Source organism: Panulirus ornatus, chromosome 13 (genome assembly GCF_036320965.1).
Source record: "Panulirus ornatus isolate Po-2019 chromosome 13, ASM3632096v1, whole genome shotgun sequence".
NCBI lineage: Eukaryota > Metazoa > Arthropoda > Malacostraca > Decapoda > Palinuridae > Panulirus > Panulirus ornatus.
This window is the reverse complement of record NC_092236.1, coordinates 53,597,648-53,624,691: the sequence shown is the minus strand read 5'-3', so window position 1 is coordinate 53,624,691 and position 27,044 is coordinate 53,597,648. Positions and strand designations below refer to the sequence as shown.

General features: G+C 40.6%; 2 protein-coding genes across 2 annotated transcripts in view; one reads left to right on the top strand and one right to left on the bottom strand.

Moving 5' to 3' along the window:
* Positions 1-2,780: 2,780 nt before the first annotated feature.
* LOC139752906 (uncharacterized) overlaps positions 2,781-27,044 on the bottom strand; it is a 33,445-nt gene continuing 9,181 nt past the window's right edge. The window contains exons 4-13 of the mRNA XM_071668961.1: positions 26,273-26,395; positions 25,604-25,742; positions 23,567-23,681; positions 22,560-22,640; positions 21,946-22,091; positions 16,304-16,522; positions 14,792-15,065; positions 13,288-13,368; positions 12,867-12,956; positions 2,781-4,564 (exon numbers count right to left, since the gene is read on the bottom strand). Coding sequence (XP_071525062.1) covers positions 4,033-4,564; positions 12,867-12,956; positions 13,288-13,368; positions 14,792-15,065; positions 16,304-16,522; positions 21,946-22,091; positions 22,560-22,640; positions 23,567-23,681; positions 25,604-25,742; positions 26,273-26,395 — 1,800 coding nt within the window. The 3' untranslated portion in view covers positions 2,781-4,032. The remainder of the gene's footprint in view (positions 4,565-12,866; positions 12,957-13,287; positions 13,369-14,791; positions 15,066-16,303; positions 16,523-21,945; positions 22,092-22,559; positions 22,641-23,566; positions 23,682-25,603; positions 25,743-26,272; positions 26,396-27,044) is intronic.
* Positions 7,350-27,044, top strand: part of LOC139752905 (uncharacterized) — a 67,021-nt gene continuing 47,326 nt past the window's right edge. Inside the window, exon 1 of the mRNA XM_071668958.1 lies at positions 7,350-7,604. Within this exon, the coding sequence (XP_071525059.1) occupies positions 7,596-7,604 (9 nt within the window). The 5' untranslated portion in view covers positions 7,350-7,595. The remainder of the gene's footprint in view (positions 7,605-27,044) is intronic.

The following is a 27,044-nucleotide window of genomic DNA, read 5'->3' as shown; positions in this document are numbered from 1 at the left end:
CTGTTATTCTGGAAGTGGTGCTGTTTGCAATGAGTGCCAATCATGGTTCACCAATTTTCATGTCCTACTAGGTCCATCTGTGATCACTGTGGATACATCTTTAGTCGCAAAGAAAATGAGAGGCAGATGTTTAGTGGTAAAATGTGTAAAGTTCAGTAGTAATTACAGAAACAAACTTTGAAACGAGGGAAATTTCTTGAATATTGTGCCAAGAGTGTGCAAGAGTTGTTGGAAAGTGATAGAGTAACCATATATGACTATCATATGAGCAGGAGAAGGATGAACAAAATTCCCTAAGTGGATAAAAGAAGAAATTTCATCAAGAGGAGATAAGGAAATGAGATACGAAGGACGTGTGTTTACTGTTAATTATGATTCCTTGTTTGGGTAAACGGTGAGAATAGTACCTCGGCAAATGACACAAAGCTTAGGTCTGACTTGCTCATGGTGCACAACCTCATCTTGTAAAGAAATACAAAATATGTGCAAACTGGTAAGTCATCAGTTAGTTTTCTGTAACGGAATGTCATGGATAGAGAATCCAGTGTTTTAGCCCCACTATCACTCGCTGTGCTCCAATATCTTTCAGCTTGATGAATAAAAACAAATATAATATTCTGAAATATTTTATTGAAAGAAATGTGGATATAATGTTTTAGCACAGATTGTATTTTGATTAGTTTTATCAGAAAAAATACATCCAGTCTCAGAAAACATCAAGTAATCCTACTGATGTATTTTTTCAATGATTTACTAATTGTCCAGCTGTTCACATCGCTTCACACCCACATTTGATGGGAGAAAGAGTGATGGTGCATACACATTTCTTAAAAGAGAGAATATACTATTACATTTGATATTTTTTCTTCCTACAGATAATTTGCACACAGATCCTGTCACATTTGGGTTTATGCATTCCAGCAAGTGTGATTTACTAAAAGTTCTTAATGTGTAACTGATAGGGTAGCTCTTTTATAACCTTGAGCCAAGTAGTAAATCAGATTATTGTCTTATCCATCACATGGTAGAATGTTGCTGTTGGAAGGGAATCTGAGGTAATATGCATTGTACATTGTATCTTGAGGAGTTAAATGTGTGAAATCTGCTGATGACTAGTCAGCCAGGGCAGAGATTATAATGGTGATAATAAAACTTTTTTCCCCATTAGTGAGTAGCAGCCAGTTTATACTCTCTTAAACTATCAAAAACTTTGGTAACTGGCAAAGTCACATGATTGCTTACATATTGATATATAAGATTTTGCAATTACCACAAGCACAGCTGTTACTTCTTTGGTACATAATTTCAGAAAGTACAGTATCTATGGCTCCACTGTACTTCAATATATATAACCTTTCTCGATAAAAGCACTACATAACTGGATGGTTAAAATCTTGTCTTAGCCATATACAACACTGATTTCTAGTTAGCAAGTTCTGGCAATTAAGCATTCACATAATTACAGTGCTTGTTCAGTGAACTTAAAAATATTTACTAATTTACTATAAGTACTTTAAGTGTCCATTCATAAAGATTTTACAGCAATGATATCTTATCCAAACAATTTATATTTGGTGTACATCTACACCGTAAAAAGATCCCTTATGACTTCAGGGGGCACTGGAAAACTTATGGCAGTGATTAGAGTATAACATCAAAATATTTTCCAAACCCCATCAATACATATACACTTCCCCATATAAAGATTTTATAGGGTATTGGATCTATACAAAAATTTGCTACCATGGAATAGGATTCTATGATATAATAGATGTAATCTGAATAAGCAGTAAAACTATTCTGGCCAAATGTATTTAGCACTCTAAGTGAATTGCTAATGGTAAATTCCTGATTCTGTGCAGAAGGTTTCTGCAACTTTTGATTTTGTTGGCACAACATCTAGGGTATCCATAGATTTTCTGTTACCTACATTATGAGTAAGAAGTCTCATTTTTACCTTACTCCTTACTTGAGGAGCTATAAATGTCTTTACCATGCAATAGATACTGTACAATATAGCATCTTCCCTCTAGGATGTTCCTTCGTGGACTATGAGAGACTCGTTAGTATGTTGGGTAAATAGGCCTTGTTACCCCTATTCCTAGAGTGTAATTCCAAATATCAATTTCCAGGATAGACCACAGAGCTCATCCATAGAACTCTTATCCTTTTACCATTCAGCTCTTTCTGTTCCCCAGTCAACAGCAGACACAGAAACTAGGACACAACCACATATTCATATTTTTTTGCATCTATGTTCAACATCTTATTGCACTTCCTTTTTAAGCCCTTCATTTCTGCTTTTCCTTGCCTGGTGAAATATTTCTATCATATCGCTTTTAGGCTGTTGCTATAATTCTGTATTTACGAAGTAATGATGCAGTCTTTTGTATTTTACTTCATATTTATTATATGTTTATGTAGGATATTTAATCAGTCTCTACAAAATTCCTTATAAAAGCTGATCTAGTATGACAATGTATGGAAATTATGCTACTGTGGAAAGATACCATGTAAGATCCACATAAGCCCATTAAACATCATGGCTTCAGTCCCAAGGCAGGCAAAGAATCAAGTGTCAAACTGTTCTTAGTTTAATAGAGTGGTAACAGTGTAATTTCATTGTTTAAGGTGAATGTTCCTAAATTGAAATTGTGTTTAAGAGATGAATTCCATAAGATGAAAGTATATGAGAACTGTTACCCCCTTTCACAGAGTGGATTTATCTTTTTTGACTGCAAATATTTCAGAACTTTTCTGATAATACAGTCTTTCACACATGTGTTTAGAACACCAGAGCAAATGATAAAGTCACAGCAGCTCTCTAGTTGTAGATTAGGATTAATCAATGCCCATCATAGTGCTTTGCAGTTAGCAGATACACAATTTGTTTTCAGTGTACAAGACAATAGGAAATGTCAGTGGGAAAAGCTCCATTCATGTAATAGTGGGGCAAAGCAATGAGATGGCAAGCTGTTATAATGCATCTGATCCAGCCTGAGCCTTGTGCTGATGAGCAGGTTGTTGCCAATACAAGGGACTCCAAAAGATATTTATTATGATGTGTGCTCTGCCTTTTCTCAGGACAAAGGAATGTTTAACTTGTATCACATTCCACATAAGTAGTTCTTAAAACCAAGCACCTAAGTAAGCACAAAAGTGAAGCTACTGTATCTATTATCTATACTCACCAGAAAACCTTTTAAGAATAAAAAAAGTAATTGCAAACTGTTAAGTTTCTTGACACTGACTTGTGTTGCTTGTGCACGTTAGCCTTATTAAGACCTACCCTATAAGGAAAAGCAAAGTCAGATGGTCAGAGCCCTGTGCAGGTTGTCACACTTCACACTGATAAATACCAAATTCATATCACATGCTCTGTGTGTTGCCTGAGGAACCAGAGAGTCCAGTAGTCATCTGATTCTACAACCATTAAGAACACATGAGCACTTACTACATACACTGCACTGGGAATAAACTTTAATTCAAAATATAGAGCTCCTTCATGATTTTGGAAAATACAGAATTTCCCAGGTAAGAGGAATCTCAATCTGCTTGGCAAAAGTGAGTGTATGCAACTGGATCACCAAAATCTTAAGTTTGTAAAATTATAACTCAGCAATTAACTACTACAGCACTTACAGTTATGTGCCATTAATGTGTACATTCTGTATAACTACTTCTTTCTATGTCTACCATTGATGGCTTTTACTGTGCTAAAGTATTCTCAAATTCTTTGTGTGTACTTTTGTGAATGCTTTGGAAGGAATATCTGCTTAAGCATTTTAGACATTAATTCTTTGTCTTTCTGATAACTGGATTATGATAGTGCAGTCTGCTCTCTGATTAAAGTATCATTCATGTCATTCAAAAGAAATTAAGTTTCATTCTTACGATCATATTTTTTAGTCATTGAAAATTCAATGTACATCATACAACACAACAATAATTAGTGGGACTTTGCAATATCTACTGTCATGAATACACAATGTCCTTAACAGATGCATATACTTAATGTTTAGACTCAGCTACTCAGTCTAAGTCAAAGAACTCAGCACTTGAATCATTTGTTTTCTGTGGCTCATTTTCTTTACCAACCATTACATGGTTTTTGGTAGGCCCTGCATCTTTTTCACCCACACCTTTAGCATTTTTAGGCACTTCTTTTGTTTGTGTTTTTGTCGTAAACCACTGCTCCTGCTTATTCATATGATCCTTTTTACTCATACCTTCTTCAATCTCTTCTATCTGAGAGCTATCAAACAAGTCAGAGTCTTCACTAGTGGCATCCTGATTCTTTCTAGTCCTGCTGATTGTCTTAGTGGACTTCAGTGGGAAACTCTGATATAATTCATCAGAGTCCACAAGCTCCAGACGTCGAAGATATGACTTTGCGTATGGTTTTTGATAAGAAAAGCTATGGTTGTAGGGGATGTAGGAAGGCCGATATCTGTGGTGAGAGTAAAGTGGCCGGGAGGGATAACGGCAGGTCCAGCAGTGAGAGTAACTGGAGCAAAGTGAGCACCAACACCTACATTTAGACCTAAACAGGTACCGTTCATGTCTGAAACACAAAGAAGTGTTAAAGGAATCACAATATGTCAGGCTCTGAAAATGTTTGTTTCACTTATCATTTTCACTGCATAATGTTAGTTGAGAATATCAATTGTGCACAGAATTAATAAATTTTGTAAAAGCTGACTTCTTTTAGGTAACAGGTTCATCATAACCCTCCAAAAACTTGTAAAATATACTGTATTGAGTGATAGTAATGTCTCTTCATCTTAAACTAAACTCCACTCACCTGAATTATGGATTACTGAAAAAACAGAAATATTTCCAGTATGTGCATGATACTAAACTACTTTCCAAACTTCAAAAATTTCAGACATGCTGGTGAATAGAATAATCAGTACTTCTTTCCTTTAATGGAATTTGTAAATTTATAGTCTGCACTTAAAAGCAATAGCACTGCTTGAACACCCTGTGTTAAATGAGTGCCTGAGTTTCCTGCATCATTAAAGGAATATCAGTTACTACAACAGTGCAGAGCTTCATAGATAAAAATGAGGTGTGTAACTTTTTCCTAACTAAAAACAAGTCCTTGAAAAAGAGATTTAGTAATTTTGGGAAAATAAATTTAGCTAAAAAAAATGACAATGAAAAGTAGTACAAAAGAAAATATGGAAAATGGTATTTGCATCTTTACCTCACCAGGATAACCAAAATGCTATAATTCACAATTCTTTTGAAATGTAGGACTCATCTGCAAACAATTTATGTGGTACAGGTCTGTAAGAATGCCATTTTGCTTCTGTCACTCTTGACTTGCAATAGAAAACCTACAGTTATCAACTGTTGTCACTTAATATCATATTAGGTCACTTTTAATGTATTGGTATATGCTTCTATGATGCAAAATAGCTTCTTATTCATCATGTGCAGTGGAACAAGTAGAAAAGATCCTGCGATGAAATTTTAAAGATTTAACCAAATTAAAAAAACTTAATGTACAACCTAAAAAGATGAAGCAAAATGAAATTGATATATACTTTCAACCAGAGGTATGTGTATGTTGAGAGAGTAAAAGGGCTATGTAAACTTGGGAAATACTAGAGAAAGGATATTACTATTTTTCATGGTTGTCCCAATATCTCACTGCTTGATTTTTTGTTCATCTGAATTAACAGGGATGCCTGAAGGTAATACAGTATTACTATTAATAGGATGTCTCAGGCAACAAAGAGATTAGATTCCATATTGACAACCAAAGACAACTCTGCAAAGTACAGTATGTCAGGTAGAGAAATTAACATTCACTGAATTTGTCTAAGGAAAGTGAGTCTAGCTCTTGTTCCATATGGAAGGGCAGCACAGATCATTAAACAAAAAATGCATTACATAGTTATTCTTAACTGAAATCTGAAATCCTTATAAAATTGATATGTGGGCAGTTTATTAATATATGCAGTTGATAAACTAAGGGAAAAGAATGAAAAGGAGTGATATTCAAAAATGATAAATGGCTGTAATATAGCACTGATGTTTATTTGAAATAAAACAAGAATGTATATGTACTAACTAGAGTAGTTAACTCACTACAGGTAAACAGAAGGGAGTATCATGCACAAGTAGAAAGGGAATAGATAAGTTTATAAAACATGACAAATTAGCATTTCTGTATAACTGACAACAGCATTCTGAAGAATACAGTAAGTTAAATTTGACAAGTGTTATGAAACACAAAACTTGAATGTCATCAAAATATTGTATGATCATTTTATCACTTCTACAGATAGGGGTAGAAAAGCCATAATGGACAAGCATTACTGAATTTTACTCAAGAAGTATAATATTTATGTATGCAGACTAGTTAGCTCCTATAAGCCCTGTATGGAGAGAATGCTCTTTCCTACACTTATATTCTCTTACTTGTCTACAGTTAAAGTGCAACCTGTTACATCCAGTCATGCCTCATTACTAATGATTCTTCAAAAATTGCTTTTCCCCCATTCCTCACCTATTAGCATTGTTACTTTCTTTTTTTTCCTGCTACCTAGTTTTTTCTGACTTGTATTGGGTGAGGCTATTCTCATTTTTATCACCCGTTTCTTAGTGTGAGGCAACCCGCATTTTTCACGCTTTTAGTGTGAGGCCACCCTCATTTTTCACTTTCAGTGTGAGGCTACCCAATTTTTTTTTTACATGTTCCTTAATGTGTCTATCCTTATTTTTCTCATGTTTCTTATTATGATACTCTCATTTTTCACATCAGTTTAAGTGTGAGGCTATTCTCTTTCTCATCAGTTTTTGGTGTAAGGTTACCCTCATTGCCTAACCTCATTTTTCACATCCGTTATTAGTGGAAGACTACCCTCATTTTCTGACAACCGTTTCCTTGTGGAAGTAATCAGTAACACCTTTGGTTTGAGTCAAGCTCACAAAACGTATTTTGCTGCAAAAGCGTAACATCTGTCAATAGATCCTCAATACATAAAATTATGGAAATGATTTATCACCAGAATGTTTGTTGAGAATTTCATGTTTGGTATCCAGTCCATTAAGTGCTGCTAAAGGATGAGTCAATATTGGTGACTTAGTTTCAAAGGGCCCGCCTCCATACGTCACAACAGACGCTAGAGTTTTATTATGTCATAATTTCAACCAACCATGAAAGGGGCAGATTAGACAAAAGATGCCAGCTGTAGCTGCATTTTCAGAAAAGACTTGATTTTCAGGCGTCTTATTGAAATCACGCATACGTGGGCGGAATAACAGTGGTGTCTTACAGTTCTCGCGTGACTGGGCTCGTGATCAACAAATGACCATTTCTTTTTTATCTTTCTTTATCGGTGAGACTCGCTGACATCCATCAAATTATAACTGGTGATGATAACGATGTTGTCCAGATATAAGTGAAGGTGAATTTTGAAATATCCAGTGATGAACAGATTGGGGAAAATCAAGCAGAAGTGAGTGTGAAGGTACAACTGAGGAAGGTGTAATGACCCTCGGGGCATGAGTCTATACCCCGAAGCGGAAGCACGATGACGGATAAAACACACCAACACACGCACGTCTAAATCCTGTACGTAATGTATCTGGTGAGTATTGACTTCATTATATGTAGTATGTTGGCGAGTAGCCTAAATTTAGTTAGAGCTATGCATGCAATATGACAACGCTAGTTCAACATGTGTCACAATTCAGGTTCAGAGTTATATGATTTTTTGAGGTCTTTCCCGACTAAGTTACGCTGCTGTTTAGCATGGAAAATAAGGGAAATACTATGTTTATTGAACTAAGCAGCTCGTAGAGAGAGTAGTGTTTATTGAACTAAGCAGCTCGCAGAGAGTAGCTTCCACAAAACACTGACTCTTTATATTTCTTTTTGCCATTACATTTTTCATAAGCCATTGATATATTATTAATATACAATTTCAGACGATTCCAGTGATATCAAATACTTTTTTTTAAGCGAGATAAAAATTGTTTAATGAATACTTGTCAAAATGCCCATTATGGCTGTCACGCTTTGGCAGCGTGCCCACCGCACTCCGTGGGTCACGAAAGAAGTTTAGGAAAAGGCAGCTTGATATTGATGAATAATAGACTTTAAATAGCAGTGATAATGTAGCTGCAACAAGCTACTCTTTTGCCCTGGGTGATAAAGATAGCACCAGTAGCACTGTAAGTGCTACACAAGTCACTGAAATCCATTTTTTTTTCTTTTTTTTTGGCCTTCTGAGGCAGGTAACGTATCTGTCTGGGTAGAAGGGGTAGTCAGGAGGTAATCGTACGTTATTTATTATTAAAATGACATTTGCAATTTCACTCACCTGTAGAGCCACTGCGGGGAAAAGTTTTATTAATGAAAAGAGCTGCAAGTTGATTTTGCATCAACAATGGTGTAAACACTGACAAAGAAAAAAAGAATAACCTATCAAAGTGATAGTAATATTAGTACCGTAAAGCAAACTAATGTAACGTTTATTCCTGTAATTTGGCCTTGCTTTGTGATATACAAAACATGAATGACATTTGAATGCAAAGTTACGTAATTAAAAGTAACTCTTGAAATTCCCTTGAGTAGTAAACAATTAAATGTAGTTGTGTATTTTATACAACATATCACCAGTAATAGAAAAATATATCAGAAAACTACACTTTAGTACTGGTTCAAATTCGACTATAAACTCACAAATTCTTAACCTGGTACGCTGGTTATGGTGAAAGCCTGTGCATCATTCAAAACACCGCAGTTACATACCTTGCAGCTGTGTCTTCTACTGTACTGTAGAAATTTGTTGCATACTTCAAAACTACTTGTGTGTAGTGCAACTTTCAGGTGAAAATACCACACGATCACAAGCTCAGGCTGTACCAAACAAGCAGCAGTGGAAGAATTTAACGAGACATTAACATTCAGTGTGCACTCTGCATGCCTAGTGTACTGTGGTGTATGTAGGGTGATATTTTTTTATTTTATGGACCCGGATCCTAGAACTCCCCCTTGAAGGGCAATTTCATCAAGCAGCCAATTAGGACGCTCGCCTCAACTGTGTAGACCAGTAAGACGGTGCCACTACAGCCCCTTGAGTGCAGGCCTTGTTAAGCTCCCTCAAGAATGGCTCCTTAAATTTTGGGTACATGATGCTACTAGGACCTGGGGGTAGCTGGGGCGCTCCAGTGACCACATCATACAGGCGAGCCATGCCCCAACCTCACCACCACTACCATGGTGCCTCCACCACAACCATGCCACCACCACTACCACCGTGCCCTTATCCCCGATGACACTTAACTACCATGAGAGTACAACCATAACCACATGTGTCACCACCCCAGATATGACAGAACCACAGATATGCCACCCACACATCTGATGCCCTCACTAGTTTCTAGACGATACCAACAGAATCATATCCTCACAATATGGTAATAAACGTAACAGTCATGGCCTTATCCTATCTGTGAAGTCATAACCAAAACCGTATTTTCTTCACAACATTAATTTCATGTCTACTAACGTTAACATAACATTTTCACTAGAACTATTGTCATCATTACAGTGACTATCACCACAAAATGTCATCACCGTGTCAAGACATAATAACTAGTAATATGAAATCATAACTCTGACTTCATTACAGACATCATATAACTACGATATCCCTAACAACTCCACCACTGTGACATCATCATTACCATGTTACCCCCATGATAACTGATTCCATGCCATGACTTTACTACAATCACAAAATCATCACATAACATCACCAGTACCACAAACTTATACAACTTGACATTACTTAAATGTATCAACACTACAGTCCAGATGTTATATTGAATGTTGTCAAGTTACTGTAACTGATTTTATTGCTCTACCGTAAGTTAAATATAATAATCTTGTCAGATTCAGACGAAGCATTGGCTCAGGAAGGAAACATCAGGTAGCTTTTGTCTTCTGAGCTCAACATAAGTTAATTAACTAAGGCTATAGTGATGGTTCTAAAACAGTTCATTCTTTTATGCTAAAAGCTCTAGTCATGGACGAAGCTAGGCTTTGAATGACCCAGGAATATATGTACTGAAGAAAGAAGGAATATAAGAATAACTGTTTAAAGAATTTTTGAGGTGGAAAACTCTCCTTAGGATAGATCGTGGCCATTAAGAAAAACATGAAAGGCAGTGTTCGAAAAATGGCTGTATAGAGAAATAACCGGACATCGGAAGGACCACAATTAAGTTGCCAACAGACATATAGTAATACTGTGACCTGGTTGCGTGCTGGGTACAACGTAGTTTAGCTAAAAGTGGGACAGATAAGTAGACAGTTGTCATATATATGTAAAGGAAGGAAATGGAACCAATAGTGCGAAGGGAAAGTGGATAATGTTTTGAGGTTCGATGATACTGACTGCTTTAGATATTCGAATATGTCAGGACACAGCCACCCCAAGATATGAAAGCAGTACCCCACACAAGGCTTTGAATCGTTTGTGCAATCGGAACTCTTTAGAAAAATATGTTCAACATTTAAACAGGATTCCTAGCTGCATAGAGGCAAACAGTTAATGTGGAAAATACTGCCCCATGAGGAAAAAATGACGTATACCTAGGCATCAGACATTGATTTGTTTACGTCTTTTACAGTTGTGATAATATACGTAGTAGCCATTGCCAGTTTAACACTTTTTTCTTTTTGATTGGTACAGGTTCTGGTGGATACTGTTAGTCTATAAGATTATTGTACACCCTAGCGCCTGATATAACTCGATGTGTAATGGAAGTTTTAAATTTTGAAATGCACCCTGGTTGTCATGGAAGCTACGGGTAACTTCATCTTCTTTTGCAAAATCTGGGAATGTTTAATGAACTGCATCACCCTTTCTCCAAAGGAATTTAAGTCATTATATCAAAGGAACGGTAATTAAGTTCTTATTTTCTGATTGTATGCAGTGCTAAGTAGAGTTTAAAACAAACAAGCATTTCTGTATGTACAATCACACTTTCATTTATATCAGTCTACACTTTTCAGTGTGCCACACTAATCCTTAACTAGTTGTCCTATGCATCAAATCATGGTACCCTGCACAATTCGTCCTTATACAGTGACACCTCAAAACATTTACACAAACTGCTTTGGGTAACAAACCTGCTTTGGTCGGAAGCCTGTTAATCCACATCAGCACAGTTGTGAAGTATGGCATACCAAAGCCTTTGCACTCGTTTAAGGATCGTAATTCCCATCATATGAAAATACTTTACCCCCTGATATGTTTCTGCAGAGGTTTTGATGAAAGTGTCTTTATAGCTTCAAGAATTGCAAAGTGACTGCCATTCCAAGCCCTTGAATTCTTGCTTGCAGTTCAGGTACTGGATGTCGGTGGTTCACACAGTGGGAGTGTGAACTTTGTGGCTTGTTCCAGTCTGTGTCGTGTGCGGAGAGAGGCATGCAGTATGATGACTAAGCTGGGCAGCAACCCCTGCATGGAGCCGTGACCTTGATAGTGGGTGCAACACAGAAGTTGTGTTTGCACAGTTGGATGGGTTACATTTATATAGGCACAGCCACCATGGACTTCACTTGGGCCTCCAACGTAATCGAAGATTCCCTCTCTAGGGACGTCACCAACAGTGCTCTTTGTGTCTTCCCGCGCCATCATTACGTGTCTGACCGGCTCTCCTCCTGCAGAGACGCGACGATACCCCCAATTTCGACTCTCTTCCTCCAGCAGTTACAGCTTTGTCTTGTGTACTTCTGTTCTAATCATGGTCCCTCTCCTGCAACACCACAAGCAACTCATCTTGTAGCCCCAAATCTTTTTTGCTGTAAATGTATTTGTTGTGTTACCTGCTTCTGTGGCCTTCTTTGTCTCACGCTCAAATGGCTTAAGCTTGCGCTACGCTACAAGACAGAAACTTCCTAACTTAACCTGACAAGACAGAGGTTTCCTAACTTAACTCATCTTTACCGACGATAAAGTTCTCTTATGTTAGGAAGCGTTTTTTAAATGTTCCAGTCCCACAGCCATGAGCAGCAACAAAACGAGCTGGTCAAGCAAAGCTTCCACCCTGCAGAATAGGTAACCCGGTCAACTACTGATGACCCTTAGAAGGAAAGTAAAATGTGTAGATGCCTTAAAAGATTTGCTGACCACAATTTATGAGAACTTTTCTACAGACAAGTGTGCAGTTGTACAATTCGATCTGATATACTTGATGGAGATAGAGCAGCATCTCTTAACATCCGAAAAAAATCTGTATATAAGTTTGATCGTAAAGGAAAAGTGAAATCAGTTGCCTCTGTACACAAAAGTTTAAAAACAGATGTGTGAAACAGGTAAGCACGGCAAATTATAGCACTGCCAAAAGGTGCTGTGCTTAAGAATGATAATAATGCACTGTTACTCCTGTGAAATTTCGCTTCCCACCCCTAGGATCAGTCCCTACCTGACTCGCTAACTCAGTAGTTCTACTTACTGTGTGGTATATGGTAAGAGGGACCATAACCTTTCCTCAGTTCCTTTTGGCTAACTTGTCATCATGCCATCATTCTGTCTGCAGTGCCATTATATATCATAATGCCACTTGCAACATCCCAGGAAACATTCAAAACAAGCATAAAAATACCAGACAAAAAATTTCAGTAGGTTGTTTACCCACAGCTAAAGGACAACCTAGATGGCAAAACATCTTGGGAGTTCGAGCTTTCGTGACAACACAAACCACAGGAGGGGACACACCATGGAGAAGTGGTGGGCAAAGTGTGGTGGGGAGCTATTGGTAGTGACCGGTGGGTGGGTTGGGAGGTGTGTGGGTGGGCAGGCTAGCGTTGGGCGTGGTCACGGGCAGAGTAGTACCGGGCGAGGCGAGGGTAGCGTGGGAGGTAGTGGTAGTCAGGGTAGCACAATGGACACTCCTCCCAGGGGTAGTAGTGTGGGTGGTAATACCTGAAAAAAGCAAAAATATTACCCTCTTATATATATATATATATATATATATATATATATATATATATATATATATATATATACACACACACAAAATATTGAATTAAGTGAAGTCCAAAACACTGAAACCGGTGATTTACAATATAACGAGGGAAATGATTTACACAGTCGTTGAAGTGAATGATTTACAGTTCTCAGTGATTCACTTCTCACATTATTACTTCACTGTGTGTCAAGGTATTCAATTAATCCCTAGCTGTAGCCAGTAAAGTCAACATCCTCGTATCAAAGTGTCGTGATCAGTGACGTAATTTGCTGAGCCCACACTGACCTCCTGGGAATGTATAGGTCGTCGTACAGGTCGTCATCCGAGTCGTAGTACCGGCGGCGGAAGCTGGGCGTGAGGGGTCGTCTGCAGGAGTACAGGGCGTGATAAGTTCACTTAGCGTTGGCTAGACTGGAGGGCACTACTTTAGAATAGCAGAACTGTGTTAATATAATCGAACTATATATTTTGTTTTCATTACATGAACTGCTAATGCTAAATTCTGAACACTACACATGTACATCACTTTCTAACCTCCCTCGCTGATGCTTTGCTGACCCGGAAATATTTCATTATTTCTCCATTCCTATTGTTTACTCTCACTTCATATACTGTACCTCATGTTCTCTTAAGTTCCTTCTGTTATTGATCTCTTCTGCGTCATTCTACATCTGCTTCCAGCCGTGTTAACTTACCCTGGTGTAACATCTGTATACATATAGACAGTATTGGCTACAGTGACGCCACCACCACAGTATCATGAGTCAATGTGGTACGTGATGGTAAACTAAAATCTGATGGGAAGATGGCCTCTCTCAATCTAGCTCATTTTTTCTTCTGTTTTTTTGCTATTGATCTTCTCCTTAGTGATCTCTTCACTACCTGTCCCAGCTCATTCCAACACAACACCTTCCTACTTTTTTTTTTTTTTTCGTCTCAGACCATCTACCTCTCGCTCCGGCATAACAACAAACTCTCAAGATGCAAACTGATAGTATTAGGACAGTGTTGAGGGGCTAGGCTACGTCTCTCATCCCGCTGGTAGGGACTCGGTCCATACCATTAGAAACATATGTTGGGATAGTTGTTGAGGAAGTAATGTACAAACGTGTGAATGTCAAAATTTCATATCGACTAGGCTACGGTGTCACTTCAGAGAAATACGCTACCAAATCAGAGCCACATTAGAGATGGACAATTAATTTCGTCACCCCACTGAATAAGACATTACAGATCTTACTGACTGGTTCGAAACAAGGTCAACAATATATGTTTCAGAAATGGAAGACCTTAAGTTACGGGGAAAGTTTAGTGGTAGTAGTGGTGGACTCGCCCACACTGGAACAAAATATTAAAGAGATATAATTACGGTTTTGAAGTTTCTTCAATGGACTTGATGTTGGAATGAAAGAGTTTTTTGAGTTGCGTAATGAGCCAATCAACCAGAGGGCATAACAGAGAACTGACTTGGGAAGAAATAAAAAAAAGTAGGAGGGTGGTGAATGAGGGCAACAGGATAAGTGAAGAAGCTGCGAAATATGGACAACGTAATGAAACTCAGGGGACTGTATGCGAGAAAAGGGGTTGAAAGAAGGAATCTCATGAGCGTAAAACTCCTTACTATAAGCGCAAATAGTCATGTAGCGTATGTCCTGCCAGATCACACCTCTTGCGATACTAGCTATATTACCAGGTGATCTATAAGACAGACCATCATCACTACGTTCCACGAGACGGGTCGTGATCACCACCACTCACCAAGAATTAGATCAGCTCCCCCTGAACTGACCTGTAGGACCTGGTACGTCGACGAGTCGGGGCTGGAGGAGCAGAGGCGTGGCTAGCGGGTGGCGACGGGGACCTGGAGTTGGATCTCGAGTGGGACTTGGATTCGTTGTCCTCGTCGCCCGACAGGTCGTCCTCGTCTTTCCTAAGGCGGTCGGAGGTCAGGTCGGCTCCTCTGTCGGCCAGGGTGGAGGTCATGTCGAGCTTGTCGGGTGGGGCAGAGGTCGGCCGACGCTGCGGAGACAGTGAGCGGGCCCGACGTGGTTCGCCGAGGTCATCTGCAACAGACAATGACGTCATACAACCCCAGTCAAGCGGTAACTACGTCACAGGCCAGCCATATCCTCTGGCACTGTATAACAACCACGCCACACGAACACCAACCACGGTTTCACAACACCTGTCACCCAACAACCGTACAAGAACTCATTTTTATCTAACGCAAAGCTCACGTTACCACCCTGTAAACTACATCACTCTATTGACACAGGAAACAGAAGCTCACACGACACCCACAACGCACAACCACCACGTCCCTGGACATTCACGATACGGCCACACCACATGATAGTCATATTCTACTATAAGTCATTTCACTTGCCAGTCACATCATGCTATAGGCATGCCTCATGACAGTTACACCCTATTATAGTCTCGTTACTCGACCGTCACATCATATGATAACCAGTGCATACGAATCACACAATACACCATCGATTTTAAAAAATCAGTCGCAGAGATATCCACCAATCAACTACCCAACACCTACTCTAAAACCATCATTACTCACACTTAAAACACCAACTACAGAATCTTTTCAAATAAATCTGTATCCCTTGATATAAGAAAATAAGCAACAGACTCTCAGTAGAAAGACGTACAAAACACAGGTGTTTTGTCATACAAACCATCATGCAGATGTCGGTCACTGTGACAGACGTGCCCCAGAGGAATCAGATTCTTGGATTTCGAAACTCCTGGCGAGATAGCCACCTGCTGCTTGCTGCCTCCAGGGACAAGCGTCGCGTTCCTGTGCTTTGCGGCCGACTCACCTCCCGACGTACATTACCCATTTCTTGCTCCAGTCTCTGACAAGACTGGCGGGGTATTTATGGTCTCCATGCAGACGAACACAAACCAAGATGCAAAAACAGTGAACTGGTAGGCTGACGTACCTCTACAGTTGTAGGCAGGGTGGCAGTCATGCTTCTACCACGCACCAGCCATACTGACCAACAGTAACACCAAATGGCTGACCATCATCAATGCAGGTGCGCCGGGGTACTCCAGCCAGGGACAGACAGAACTACATCGCCCACTTAGGCATCAACTTTAGCAAATGTATATGGAACAAACGTCACTCGAAATCCAGTGAAGATTATGTATGTTCCAGTGAAAATTATGTATGTTTAGTATCCTCAAATTGATGTGTGTATATCATTTTTGTGATGGGTGGTGATCTGTCCACCCGTGGGTGTCCCGGTGCACTTGCGACAGGTTCCTCCCCCTCCCGTACCGTGCACAAACCCATCGATCTCGGCGAGGTAGCGCTTCCGCGGCCGTAGTTCTCTGTGGGCGGGCTGTCGGAGGACCTTGAGGGCGGCGTGCGGGTAGTTGGCGTGGTAGGCGTGGGTGTGCGAACGCGGGCGTGCGGGGCGTGGGAAGTAGCGGTGGTAGGTGCGGCAGGTAGTGCAGGACTCGGCCCCATGCTCGCCGTCACAGTGCGGGCAGCGTTCTAGAAGTGCCACCGTCAGCCTTTTAGTTATCTACGTTAAACACGACTTAAACCTTAGCCTTACTGGCTACTTAGTTCTCTATGCTAACACGACGTAAACCTGAGCCTTATTGGCTACTTAGTTCAGTACGCTAGCACGACTTAAACCTGAACCTTAGTAACTACAAAATCAATGTCAACACCGAACAAAAGTTTAGCTTTTGACGTGTTTACTTATGGCATGGATGGACATCAATCTACAGCAGGACTATTCAATTAGCGGCCCGCGGGCCAAATCCGGCCCTTGAGTGGTTTTTCATTGGCCCTTTAACAGAATTAAAATTAATGAAATTTATTTATTTAAGTACTTACGAAATTTTACAGTAACTAGCAGAATGAAACATGAAACGTGATCAACTGTAATTTTTCGTTTCTATTTACAAGTGTTTAGAGAGGAAAAAAATGAAAAAAGAAATGTATGGCCCTTCCATCAGTGAGTTTCATAATCCGGCCCTATTCCTAAAGTAATTGAATAGCCCTGATCTACAGTAAAGTACATTTATTTAAAGTTTTGTGAACAATATAACCATGCAGTTTTTCTCTATAATCCTGTTAATAAGTGTTTGTGTGTGTGTGTGTGTGTGTGTGTGTGTGTGTGTGTGTGTGTGTGTGTGTGTGTGTGTTCCACTTAATTTCATATGCCTTTCTGGTTGCTATATCCCTACATCTTTCGAAAAACTCCTCATTGTCCATGTCATCGTTATTAAGATTAAAGGTTTAACCAGATCGCGCGCGCGCGCTTTGTCTGTGTGTGTAAGCAAATACAGTATTTGTATACATATGTCGACGTAGGTTCCATCGCAAGCGGTCACCTTCTTGCCAAGGCTTCCTAACCAGGAGTGATCTCGTCAAGGACCTCCTCACTCCAGAGAAGTTCATTTTCCTGCTATTGTAAGTGGCTCGAGCACAGCCTTGGAGCTGCAGGACCTCTTGGAAAAGGGGTCCTGGAGTAACTGTGGCATCCTTCCAAGGAAAGGCTCCTGGAGTAATTATATATATATATATATATATATATATATATATATATATATATATATATATATATATATATATATATATGTGTGTGTGTGTGTGTGTGTGTGTAGTATAACGACGGATATTAATGTGCTTTCTCGTAGATGCTTGCGTTTTAATATACGTTTTCGTTTCCGTGTATCTACGAACACATGAAAGTTGTGTGTGTAGTTAGTGTTTATGTGAACTTGTCCCTTCAAGTTTAGATAAAGAAAGAGCATGAATACATTTATTTATTAAAGAAGGTGGTATTTCACACACACACACACATACACGAACGTACAGACAAGGCCACCGGTGGAGGTACTGCGACAAAAACGACAATTTCCTGGGACTTGTCAACACATACCCACATAATAATGTACGACGAAGCCAAAACATGAGGCAGAGCCTTGATTTACCTAGAATCTCACCGTTATGGATATGATATGAACCTCGTCTGAAGCCTGGTAAAATAAATATTTTCATTCAATCATTTCCATGAGAGAAAAAAAGTGTCACGAAAACAAAGGAACATCGCCATTGCGTGTTGGAAGCCAGCGTCCCCAGGAGGCACTGCAATCAGAGACCATTACCCATTATCAGCTGGTACAATCTGCGTCCCAGCTGTCTCCACTCACGAAGACTTTCGGAGTTTTAATCCTAAATCTCCTCTCCTGTATACTCGTACGTCTAATAAAGTATTTAAGCATGAAAAGAATATATTCAGTATGGAGTATATATAATCGTTCTGAGGAAGGGAAAGAGAGAGAGAAAAAAAGAGAAATGATGTGTCGGAGACATGGCAAGTACAAGCCCAAGCCTATCATGAGAGCACTGCAGTAACCACTTGGGTCGGGCGGTGTGCATAACGAGACACGACTCCTCGCCAGAATGTGGCCAGTGTTGCCATCTATGTGCACCCAAGTAATGAAGACAAAGAGTAATCTCTACAACATACATTACACCTGCGTCGCACGTTTATCTGAAAAGACAATGTATTAACAGAAGGAAAAAGAAATTCGATGGACCACCATTACGGAGCTACGAGAGCATGTGGTGTTTATCACCTTGTGGGCGTCGTCAGGTATTCACACTGCCTTTTGCATTGTTCCCACGCAAGCTGTTACACTGCTGAGAGGCTTCATTCACCCTATGGTGGGATGGAAAGCGTAAAAAAACTGAGACAATATGGAAGAAGTGGAAATGAGTCAGGAGTGGTAGCCATTTAGTAAATTTGGTCGTTTTAAAGATGATTTCACTCCGGTTATTATGGTTTCCACTTTTGCTTAACATTCGTAACATTTACGATTTCCTTTTGTAACGAGCCTTAAAACTTTGAAGTGGTAGCCAGTAAGAAAGGGCAGGTATGATGTGGTCGCCCATCGCTATGAGGTCGCCACTTGGCCTGTGGCGGGGGTAGTGCCCCGCCGGCCTGGCCATATGCATACCTCTTTGCACCAGACATTCAAGGTCTCTCACGTTAACTGAGGTATTTAAACATAGGGAAGAAAACAGCCACAGGTACTATAACAAACAGACACCAAGAAAAGAGACACAACCGCACATACGCAAAGCAGACAATTACACCCGACCATATGAGGAAACCATAGCAACCACAGACAGTCCTACACGCGATACATCTACACAGCTGCAACACAGATGTACCTGGCTCACATATTGATACCTGCATAAAAAATCAAAGTAAAGACGGTAAAGGGGCACACACACACAAAAGAGAGAAGGCTGAATGGATTGTTTGTATTTGGACTGCCAGAAAGCATTTGACACTACTCAGTATAGGAGGTAGGTATGTTTAATTTTCGGGCAGGAATAAGGAAGAGACTCTCAGTGGACAGAATCGTAGTGGAAGGGAGCACGGGACGAATGTAAAGCGCCTTTTCAGTATGGGTAAATGTTACTTGTGAAATGCCACGGGATCTGTTCTACGACCATTGGTCTTTCTGATTTATTGAATGACTTGCCAGAAGGACTAGCTTCCTACATAAAGATGTTTCCGGAGGCATCAAGGTCACAAGAGAAGTTTAAAACGTGGAGGATTGCATTAACTTACAATGGGACCTAGACAAATCCCAGACTTGGTCTGATACAACACTGATAAAATTCTGCTACTGCAAATGAAAAGGGGATGGGGCACTGTGAAAGAAGGCCTTAATATGAATATCATTTAGCACAAAAAAAGATGCATTAATCAGTAAGTGAGAGGGGCTTGGCAGTCGACATCGTCCTTTTGTCGCCAGAGTCCCACCTAAGGAGAATACTAGAGAAGCACTTTCTACCGGCAAATATTATAATTGCATTCAGGTTTATAAGGAAATATTTAACAAGGTATTCAAAGCTATCCAACATAAGGCCAAAACTAGAATATGCACAGAATTAAGAGTGCAAAGTTACAGAGGAAGATTAGCAGCTTTAACCTTGTCCACCATTGAAGAATGAAGAGTAAAAGGTGACCTGGTAAATAACTGTTAAGTTTTTAAACCAGTGTGATGACATCGACAGCGACCATTTCTTCAAAAGACGATAAGGTAGACGAACCAGAGGCCATAGCAAGAAATTAAACAAGAAACTTGTTACAACAGACGTAAAGAGTACTTTATCTAGTGATGTATAAATGGAATCAATTGAGTATTAAGTTTTGGCTACAGAAAAATTCAAGTAGAAGGAAAAAAAAAAAAAAGTTTAAGGGCAGGGTCCCCTACGAGTACGTCACTCCCTCCCCGTACGGTACAAACAGGTGTGATCACACACACAAGTGCATACATCCCACAAAACATCACACACATGTTGGGTGAAACATAAGGCAAACCTAGTGATATCCAGTTACAAATTGTTAACGCAGACATTCCGCAAACATACCACTGAAAAAAAAAATGCAAGACATACAACAGACAACACAAAGACATGAACATATTACATACAAGAAAGAAGCAGACACTCAAAAGACAAGTAAAGGCACTCAAAAGTGTAACATAATCGTGTTCTGTCAAATAGTAAGCAAAACACGACTGAAAACATCAACCAACTCACTGTCTAGCCAGCCATATATTTTTTACCACCTGACAAGCGAAGGTCAAGTGGATGAAAGGATTATCGCCCGTTCCACAGTGTACAACACCCCTTCAATAAATGATCGTACTGGAAGCTGACTATAGTGTTAGGGGCATCGCTGTAGTAGAGAGATGAAGTGCATTTTATTTATTTCATGATTTACCAATAAACAAACTGTTTTGTGTATCCTTCCACTTTTAGGTACTTGATGCAATTACCACATATAGTGGCTAGGCTACCCTTGGTTAGGGACAGGTTTGGTTTGGACAAGTTATTTTAGGAAGCCCCCGCAGATCGAGCTGCTCACTGGCGAATATTGCGTCGTGGTGATTGATGGAGAACCCACGATGGAGATGATCCTGGGGTGCGGAAAGAAAGACAAAAACGATAATACCTGGGGCGTGGAGTGGGTCAGACAAGTGGCGGTTGGAGTGTCCGGGAGGCGGGGTTACCGCAGGCTACTTTAGCTGCTTCTCCGCGCACGCCAGGCGAACACACACCTTGATATGCTCTCTCACTCTTTTCCTTCAGAAAAAAAAAAGACATTTTACGCAGCTAAGGGCCACGCTGGAACATAGATGCGAGGACATACTGAGAGGCAGTTAGCGAGGTACACAGAATGTAGAGCTAATCTGTTTCTAGGCTGCATCATCTTCGCCTTCACTTCTCATGTTATGCTAGGTTGAAATACATTAGGGTCACCGTACGTGAAGAACGAGCCTTGCTAGGATAAGATACATTAATATTACTGTACGTGAATAACAAGCCTTGCTAGTGACCTTAGTGTTCAGTTATCAGAAAAATCTGTCTCCTTCAAGTGAGGGACTAAATTAGTAAAGCTGACTTTAAAACTGGGTTTGATTTCGTTTATTTTGACTATTGTACAGTCCAAGAAGAAAGATTTATTATTGTAAGGATCCAGCACTTGAACTTGATTTTGACATCCATTTTTTTATAACTTTGTGTCCTGTGGTTATTAACATTTTCATTGATTGTATTCGTGTTGTGAATGTGTGTGTGTGTGTGTGTGTGTGTGTGTGTGTGTGTGCGAGCGCGCGGCGGCGGCGCCCCTGGCAGTCAGACAGGCCAACACTCAAGAACATGTTCCGTCCTTTAGGAACTTACCGGAGTTTACAGCTGCCACAAACTGGCCTCACTAGGGTTACTTCTGTTGTTAACCAGTCATTACTCATTATACACCAGGCACTCACCACTCACGTACCCCACTCAGCAGCCACTCGACAAGCACCATGCCCTCACCACTCTACTCAGCGGGCGCCATGCACTCAAAAAGCATCAGTCAGTCATGGTGTACTCACCAGGGTCGAGTAACGTGACGTGGGCGCGGTGGGCAAGATCATCCTTGTACCGCCTCCTGGGATGGGAGTATCGGCCACCGCCTTCCGTCTCACTCGAGGTCCTGCCCGCTCCTCTTGAAGCACCCGGCCCGCTCCGGCTCCCGTACCTATAAATGGAGGCAGGAATATTTACGGAGAATGAGAGGATTTTTCCTCTTAGCGTTTAACCTTTATTCTTCCTTCGCAAGTGGTTCAGCATGGACATTAACTGTGTCACAGTAGCTGTCAAGAAACACATTTGACAGTCAGTGATTGCCACCGACGTTCACCACTTGACTAAATATGGTTCAGGGAGCTCTTTACCTAATATTTATCTCCCTCAAGGAGGGAAGTCCCTGTATCCTTACCTATGGACAGTATGGACAATACAGTATTGCTGTAATGTTCTGATATATTACGTTCCCACTTCCATAGGATGGATTTAAGTGCTCACTAGCCCTCTGTGGGAGTTTTACTTTTGCAGTCTTTGCAAAACCTAATTCTACAAGCCGATAAAGAGTAGAAATGTTCAATTCCCCTTGGGAAGACTCTCTACCCGTGAGACCAAATCAGAAGACGAGAAGCATTGAGCCTACCTGCTGGAAAGGGCGGTGCGGGGAAGGTCAGCCAAGTTACCGGCGCTGCGGGACAGGTACCTGCTTGGGATGCCAAGGTACCTGAGGAGGGAGTGGGACTCGTCACATCCTGGTACAGGGAATTTTTTTTTTATGGTGTGTATGTTTGTGGGAAGGGTATGAATATCTGGAACAACCGGAAACGGGAGGTATAATTTCATCAGTGGAAATCTATAAAAGATAAAAGTTATAAAAACGGGTAATAAAAAGTCGTCACAAGATATTAGAATTAATTCGTTGTTCTTAATGATAAGTATATTAATGTCGACTGCCGGTTGGGGGTGACGTTCGTACACAATACATCAGCTACGTTAAAAATTACTGATCTTTTCTGTTCTTCATCGCTGCAACACGTTCACAATACGGTCCGAATACTCTAATAGGCTATAGGTATACTTGAATTACGAATAACCAACTTTACAGTTAAAGTCAGAGCAATGAATTACGTACTGTAAAGTCGAATGTATAAGTTATCCTTTCATATGTGAGAGTAAATAACGAACACTTTATAAGTAAAAACAGTAAAGGAAAGAATTTATTAAATGATAAACATCCATCTAGTTCAGTGACGTCGTAGCCATCATATATCTTTATTTCTGACACTAGCGTACTCCATTATCTCCTCTGAAAGTCCGCCATCTAATCATTTCAAATTTTTAAATCGAAGCAAAAGTGTACGTGGGATGCTGCGCTTCACATGCACACATATTTGACGTTCTCCAGGAAAAGACGTGAGGGCATTAGTTATGCCCAAAGCAAAAAGTCCTTCAGTTAGAATCTGTATTATACGTGAAGAAGGCATTCCAAAAAAATAGTAGCAGTATACTTTTATTTAGAATTAATACCTGTAATACATTATCACACACACACACACACACACACACACACACACATATATATATATATATATATATATATATATATATATATATATATATATATATATATATATATATATATAACATTACCTGGTGTTGCGTGCAGGAGAGGAAGGGACGCGGGAGAGGAGATCGTCGTCTGGCCGACGGTAAGCGAATCGAGGCTTGTGACCGTCCTCCCTGGCCCCACCTCGGCTGCTCTCACCTGCACATTACATCATCACTTTAATGTTATCACCTGCCGATGATGCATACGTTATGTGTAAAATAATTACCCTGAAGCTTTTTCATCTGCCATGACATGCCACTGATTTTCTTAATGTCAAGGGGGGGGGGGGATAAGTTCTACGGTCGAAATGCTCTGGACTCGACTGTGCCAAGTATACAGAGCTAAAACCTCCCCAGATTTGATGGCAGTGTTTCGTAGATAGACGAATCAACCCACTGCATAATCGGAGGAACTGATAAGAGAGAAGAATTTTCGACATATGAACAGGGCTCCAAGTTTCTTAGAAGCAAACTTAGATGACTATAATATTATTTTTCAAGATCATTTTGATATAATGGTGATACCAGGTATGTATGTTTCGCTGACTGGTGGAATTACAGAACCATCAAAGTGGATGCGAAAACTGTGAGGAGGGTTTTTATATAGTCTCAAGAAGAAAACGGGTTACAGAGACATTGAAGTCAACTAAACTATATCTTCCAAATCCCGTCCAGATATGAATTCAAAGAAGCAGTTGTGACGAGGCGAGACGAGACGCAAGATGCAGATCGAGCAAAAGACGATAGACTGGATATAAAAGAAGTGGAGGAATGCAGTGCTACGTCATCAGCATAGGAGTACATTTGGTTAGGTGTCGAATACAAGAAATCGTCGATAAAAGAAGGAGGAAGGTCCTAGGAGACAGAAGATACCCCTGGGGAACACCGCTGTTGATAGGATAAGAGAGGGGGAAGTTAACCCATGCACAGTTACCGAGAGAGGCTTGGCCAGAGATGAAGCCACAAGGCAGATCAGTCCCCAAGCCACATCATGTAAAAACACTTTCGGTTTATTCATGTCTACAACTTAGGATTCTCTAAAGATGGTTACCGAAATGAATTTTCAAAGGAAATTCAAAACCACTGGAAATCGTACAAGTCACCGCAAGAAATGGGAAGATTAGAACGATCGCCACTCTATGAAACGGAGGCAGTAAACAATGCGTTCGTCCAAAAAGGAAAAGTCATATTCTTTTCAAGCAGAAGCAGGAGAGACGAGCAAGCACAGGGGCCAATTCAATGGCACATGTCTTCAAAGCAGGAGAAGAGATGGCATATGATACTTTAGATTCGTTACTTGTGTCTAGAGAAAGATGTGTTTTCCGAACGGTAGATAAGAAATTGTAACGTGGTGCGAAAGATTACTAAGTCTCTCATGGGGTGGGGGAATGTTAGAATTATCCGGGATGATGACAGAGTAAAAAAAGAACCAAAAAGAATTGTTTAATCATAAGGAGAAATGTTTGTATAGTCGGAACGGAAAAGTGAAGGAGAGGTAGGACGAGAAAAGTAGCTAGAGATACGTTTGGCTGAAGACCAGAAAGGCCTATCAGTGTATGAGGATGAGAGGTTGTCAGTTCCCATGGATTGAAAAAAAGAATGCTTTACCTGACTATTTAATGCAATATGTTAGGTGGAAATCAAGACAATGTTACGGGGAAGGAAGGAAATTTTGCCAAAATGACCTCAGAACAGGAATGTTTGTATCATGCATTGGAAGAAGATAGTCTTTGAGGAAGAAGGAATATCTGCATTCTTAACCACAACAATAACCTCTGCTATACGTTAGGCAGAGAGACAGAAGCATCACCACACAAGAGGCAGCTATCTTCCCATATGGAAAGTTCGTCTCGGCACAGCAGATGCTAAACATATCAGTACCTGGTATACGGTAATCGGGTCTCAGATTCTCTCAGATTCAAAATGCCATCACTGCTTAATATGTACAGAAGGAATCGGATAGTGGAGAATGATAACTCCAATCTTGTGTTACGATCGAGTTATGTCTATGTCAAGTTCTCGCGGGACATTACATTCTGATGGTGAGATTCAGGTATTGTGACTTGAGGGAGGACTTACCTCGTCTGGGACTGAGCTGAGCAGGGAGGGGCGGTTCCTCCTCCGGGCTGGGTGCCTCTAAGGCCCCCGTTACTCCTTCGCTGGACGCTCCCCCGTCTGTCTTCTTCCCCTCGTCGGGAGACCCAGTGCGAAACACAGCCTGAGGTGAGATGGTTGGCAGTGAGTCTTTCCTTCCTCTATTAGGTTCCTGAAAATAAAAAGAGATTCCTCCCGACTCCCCCCACTTTCCCCGCCACTCACTGCGTCTAAGAGGTAACCACACCCAGTTTATCTACGTCCAGCTGAGTGATTCCTTTCCTGCTTCCATAACTCGTCTGGGCACGAGGGAAATACCTTCCGATTTGCCCGCGTACGTTTGGTTGAGAACGAATTCTTCCCCGCTATGTTAGTCTGGAGCAGAGAGAGGGAGCACCATCTTGTTCCATTGGATTCTTTAGTTAAGAAGGAACACCCTCCTTCTCCATTAGTTCCTCTGGTTGAGAGGGATCACAATCCTACTCCCCTAGTTCCTCTGGTGGAGAGTAAACTCAATCCTACTCCCCCTAGTTCCTCTGTTTGAGAGGAAACACAATCCTACCCCCACATGTCTGTCTGGGTGCCAGCGAATCCCTCTCCGTTATACTTTCCCAGATCGAAGGCAGGCCAGACTGCCAGACCCTTGGCACTCGCCTTAGTGCCCTTGTTGTGGGCGTGGCCGAAGCTGACGTTGTCCTGGCTACACTGGTGGAGGGGAGTCCTTGTCTCGCTCACACTCGTCCTGGTCGAGACCTCGATCTTGGGCGAGATGATGCCCTGGAAGTACACAGTGTTGTCAACCATGTTGTTACCTATACAGGAATCTGTTGTCGTCTGTCTGTATCATGTACAACATTTTCTAGCGTTTACTGCATAATGTCAACTGAGTAGTAACACAATTTGAAATCCTGGTAATGTAGCTGCAACACTAAAACTTACGCCAAAGAACCCTGTTCGGATCTCATCTTCTGACTTTAAAGAATGACACGAACCCAGAGGGTTGTTCAGAAGTAATCTGAAACTTGCCACTCAATGTCATTCCCCCAGCTTATTCGTACAAGTTTTAGTATTCCTTCAAGTATCCCAGTTTATCGTAATGTCCCTAAGTTATACTACAAGTCTTATCACCAACGTGATGGGAAGTAAGTGGCTTTGCCTTGAATCTCTTCAGCTAACCTCATACAAGGAAGCCTCTATAACCTTACAAAACTCCCAGTTCATCAAGAAAGTTCCTTCTTTCTGGGAATCTCTGTTTTGCTCGGGAGCCCCTAAAATACCCGACGGGTTAGCCATTTTACTTGATAGTCTTACAGTATGATAATAAACTTCATAACACTGGAAAGTTCGCTAACTTACCGGGAAATCCTCCAGTATTTTCGAAACTTTGATAACTTAATCTATAAGTTCATCAACTGCGTGAAGTCTC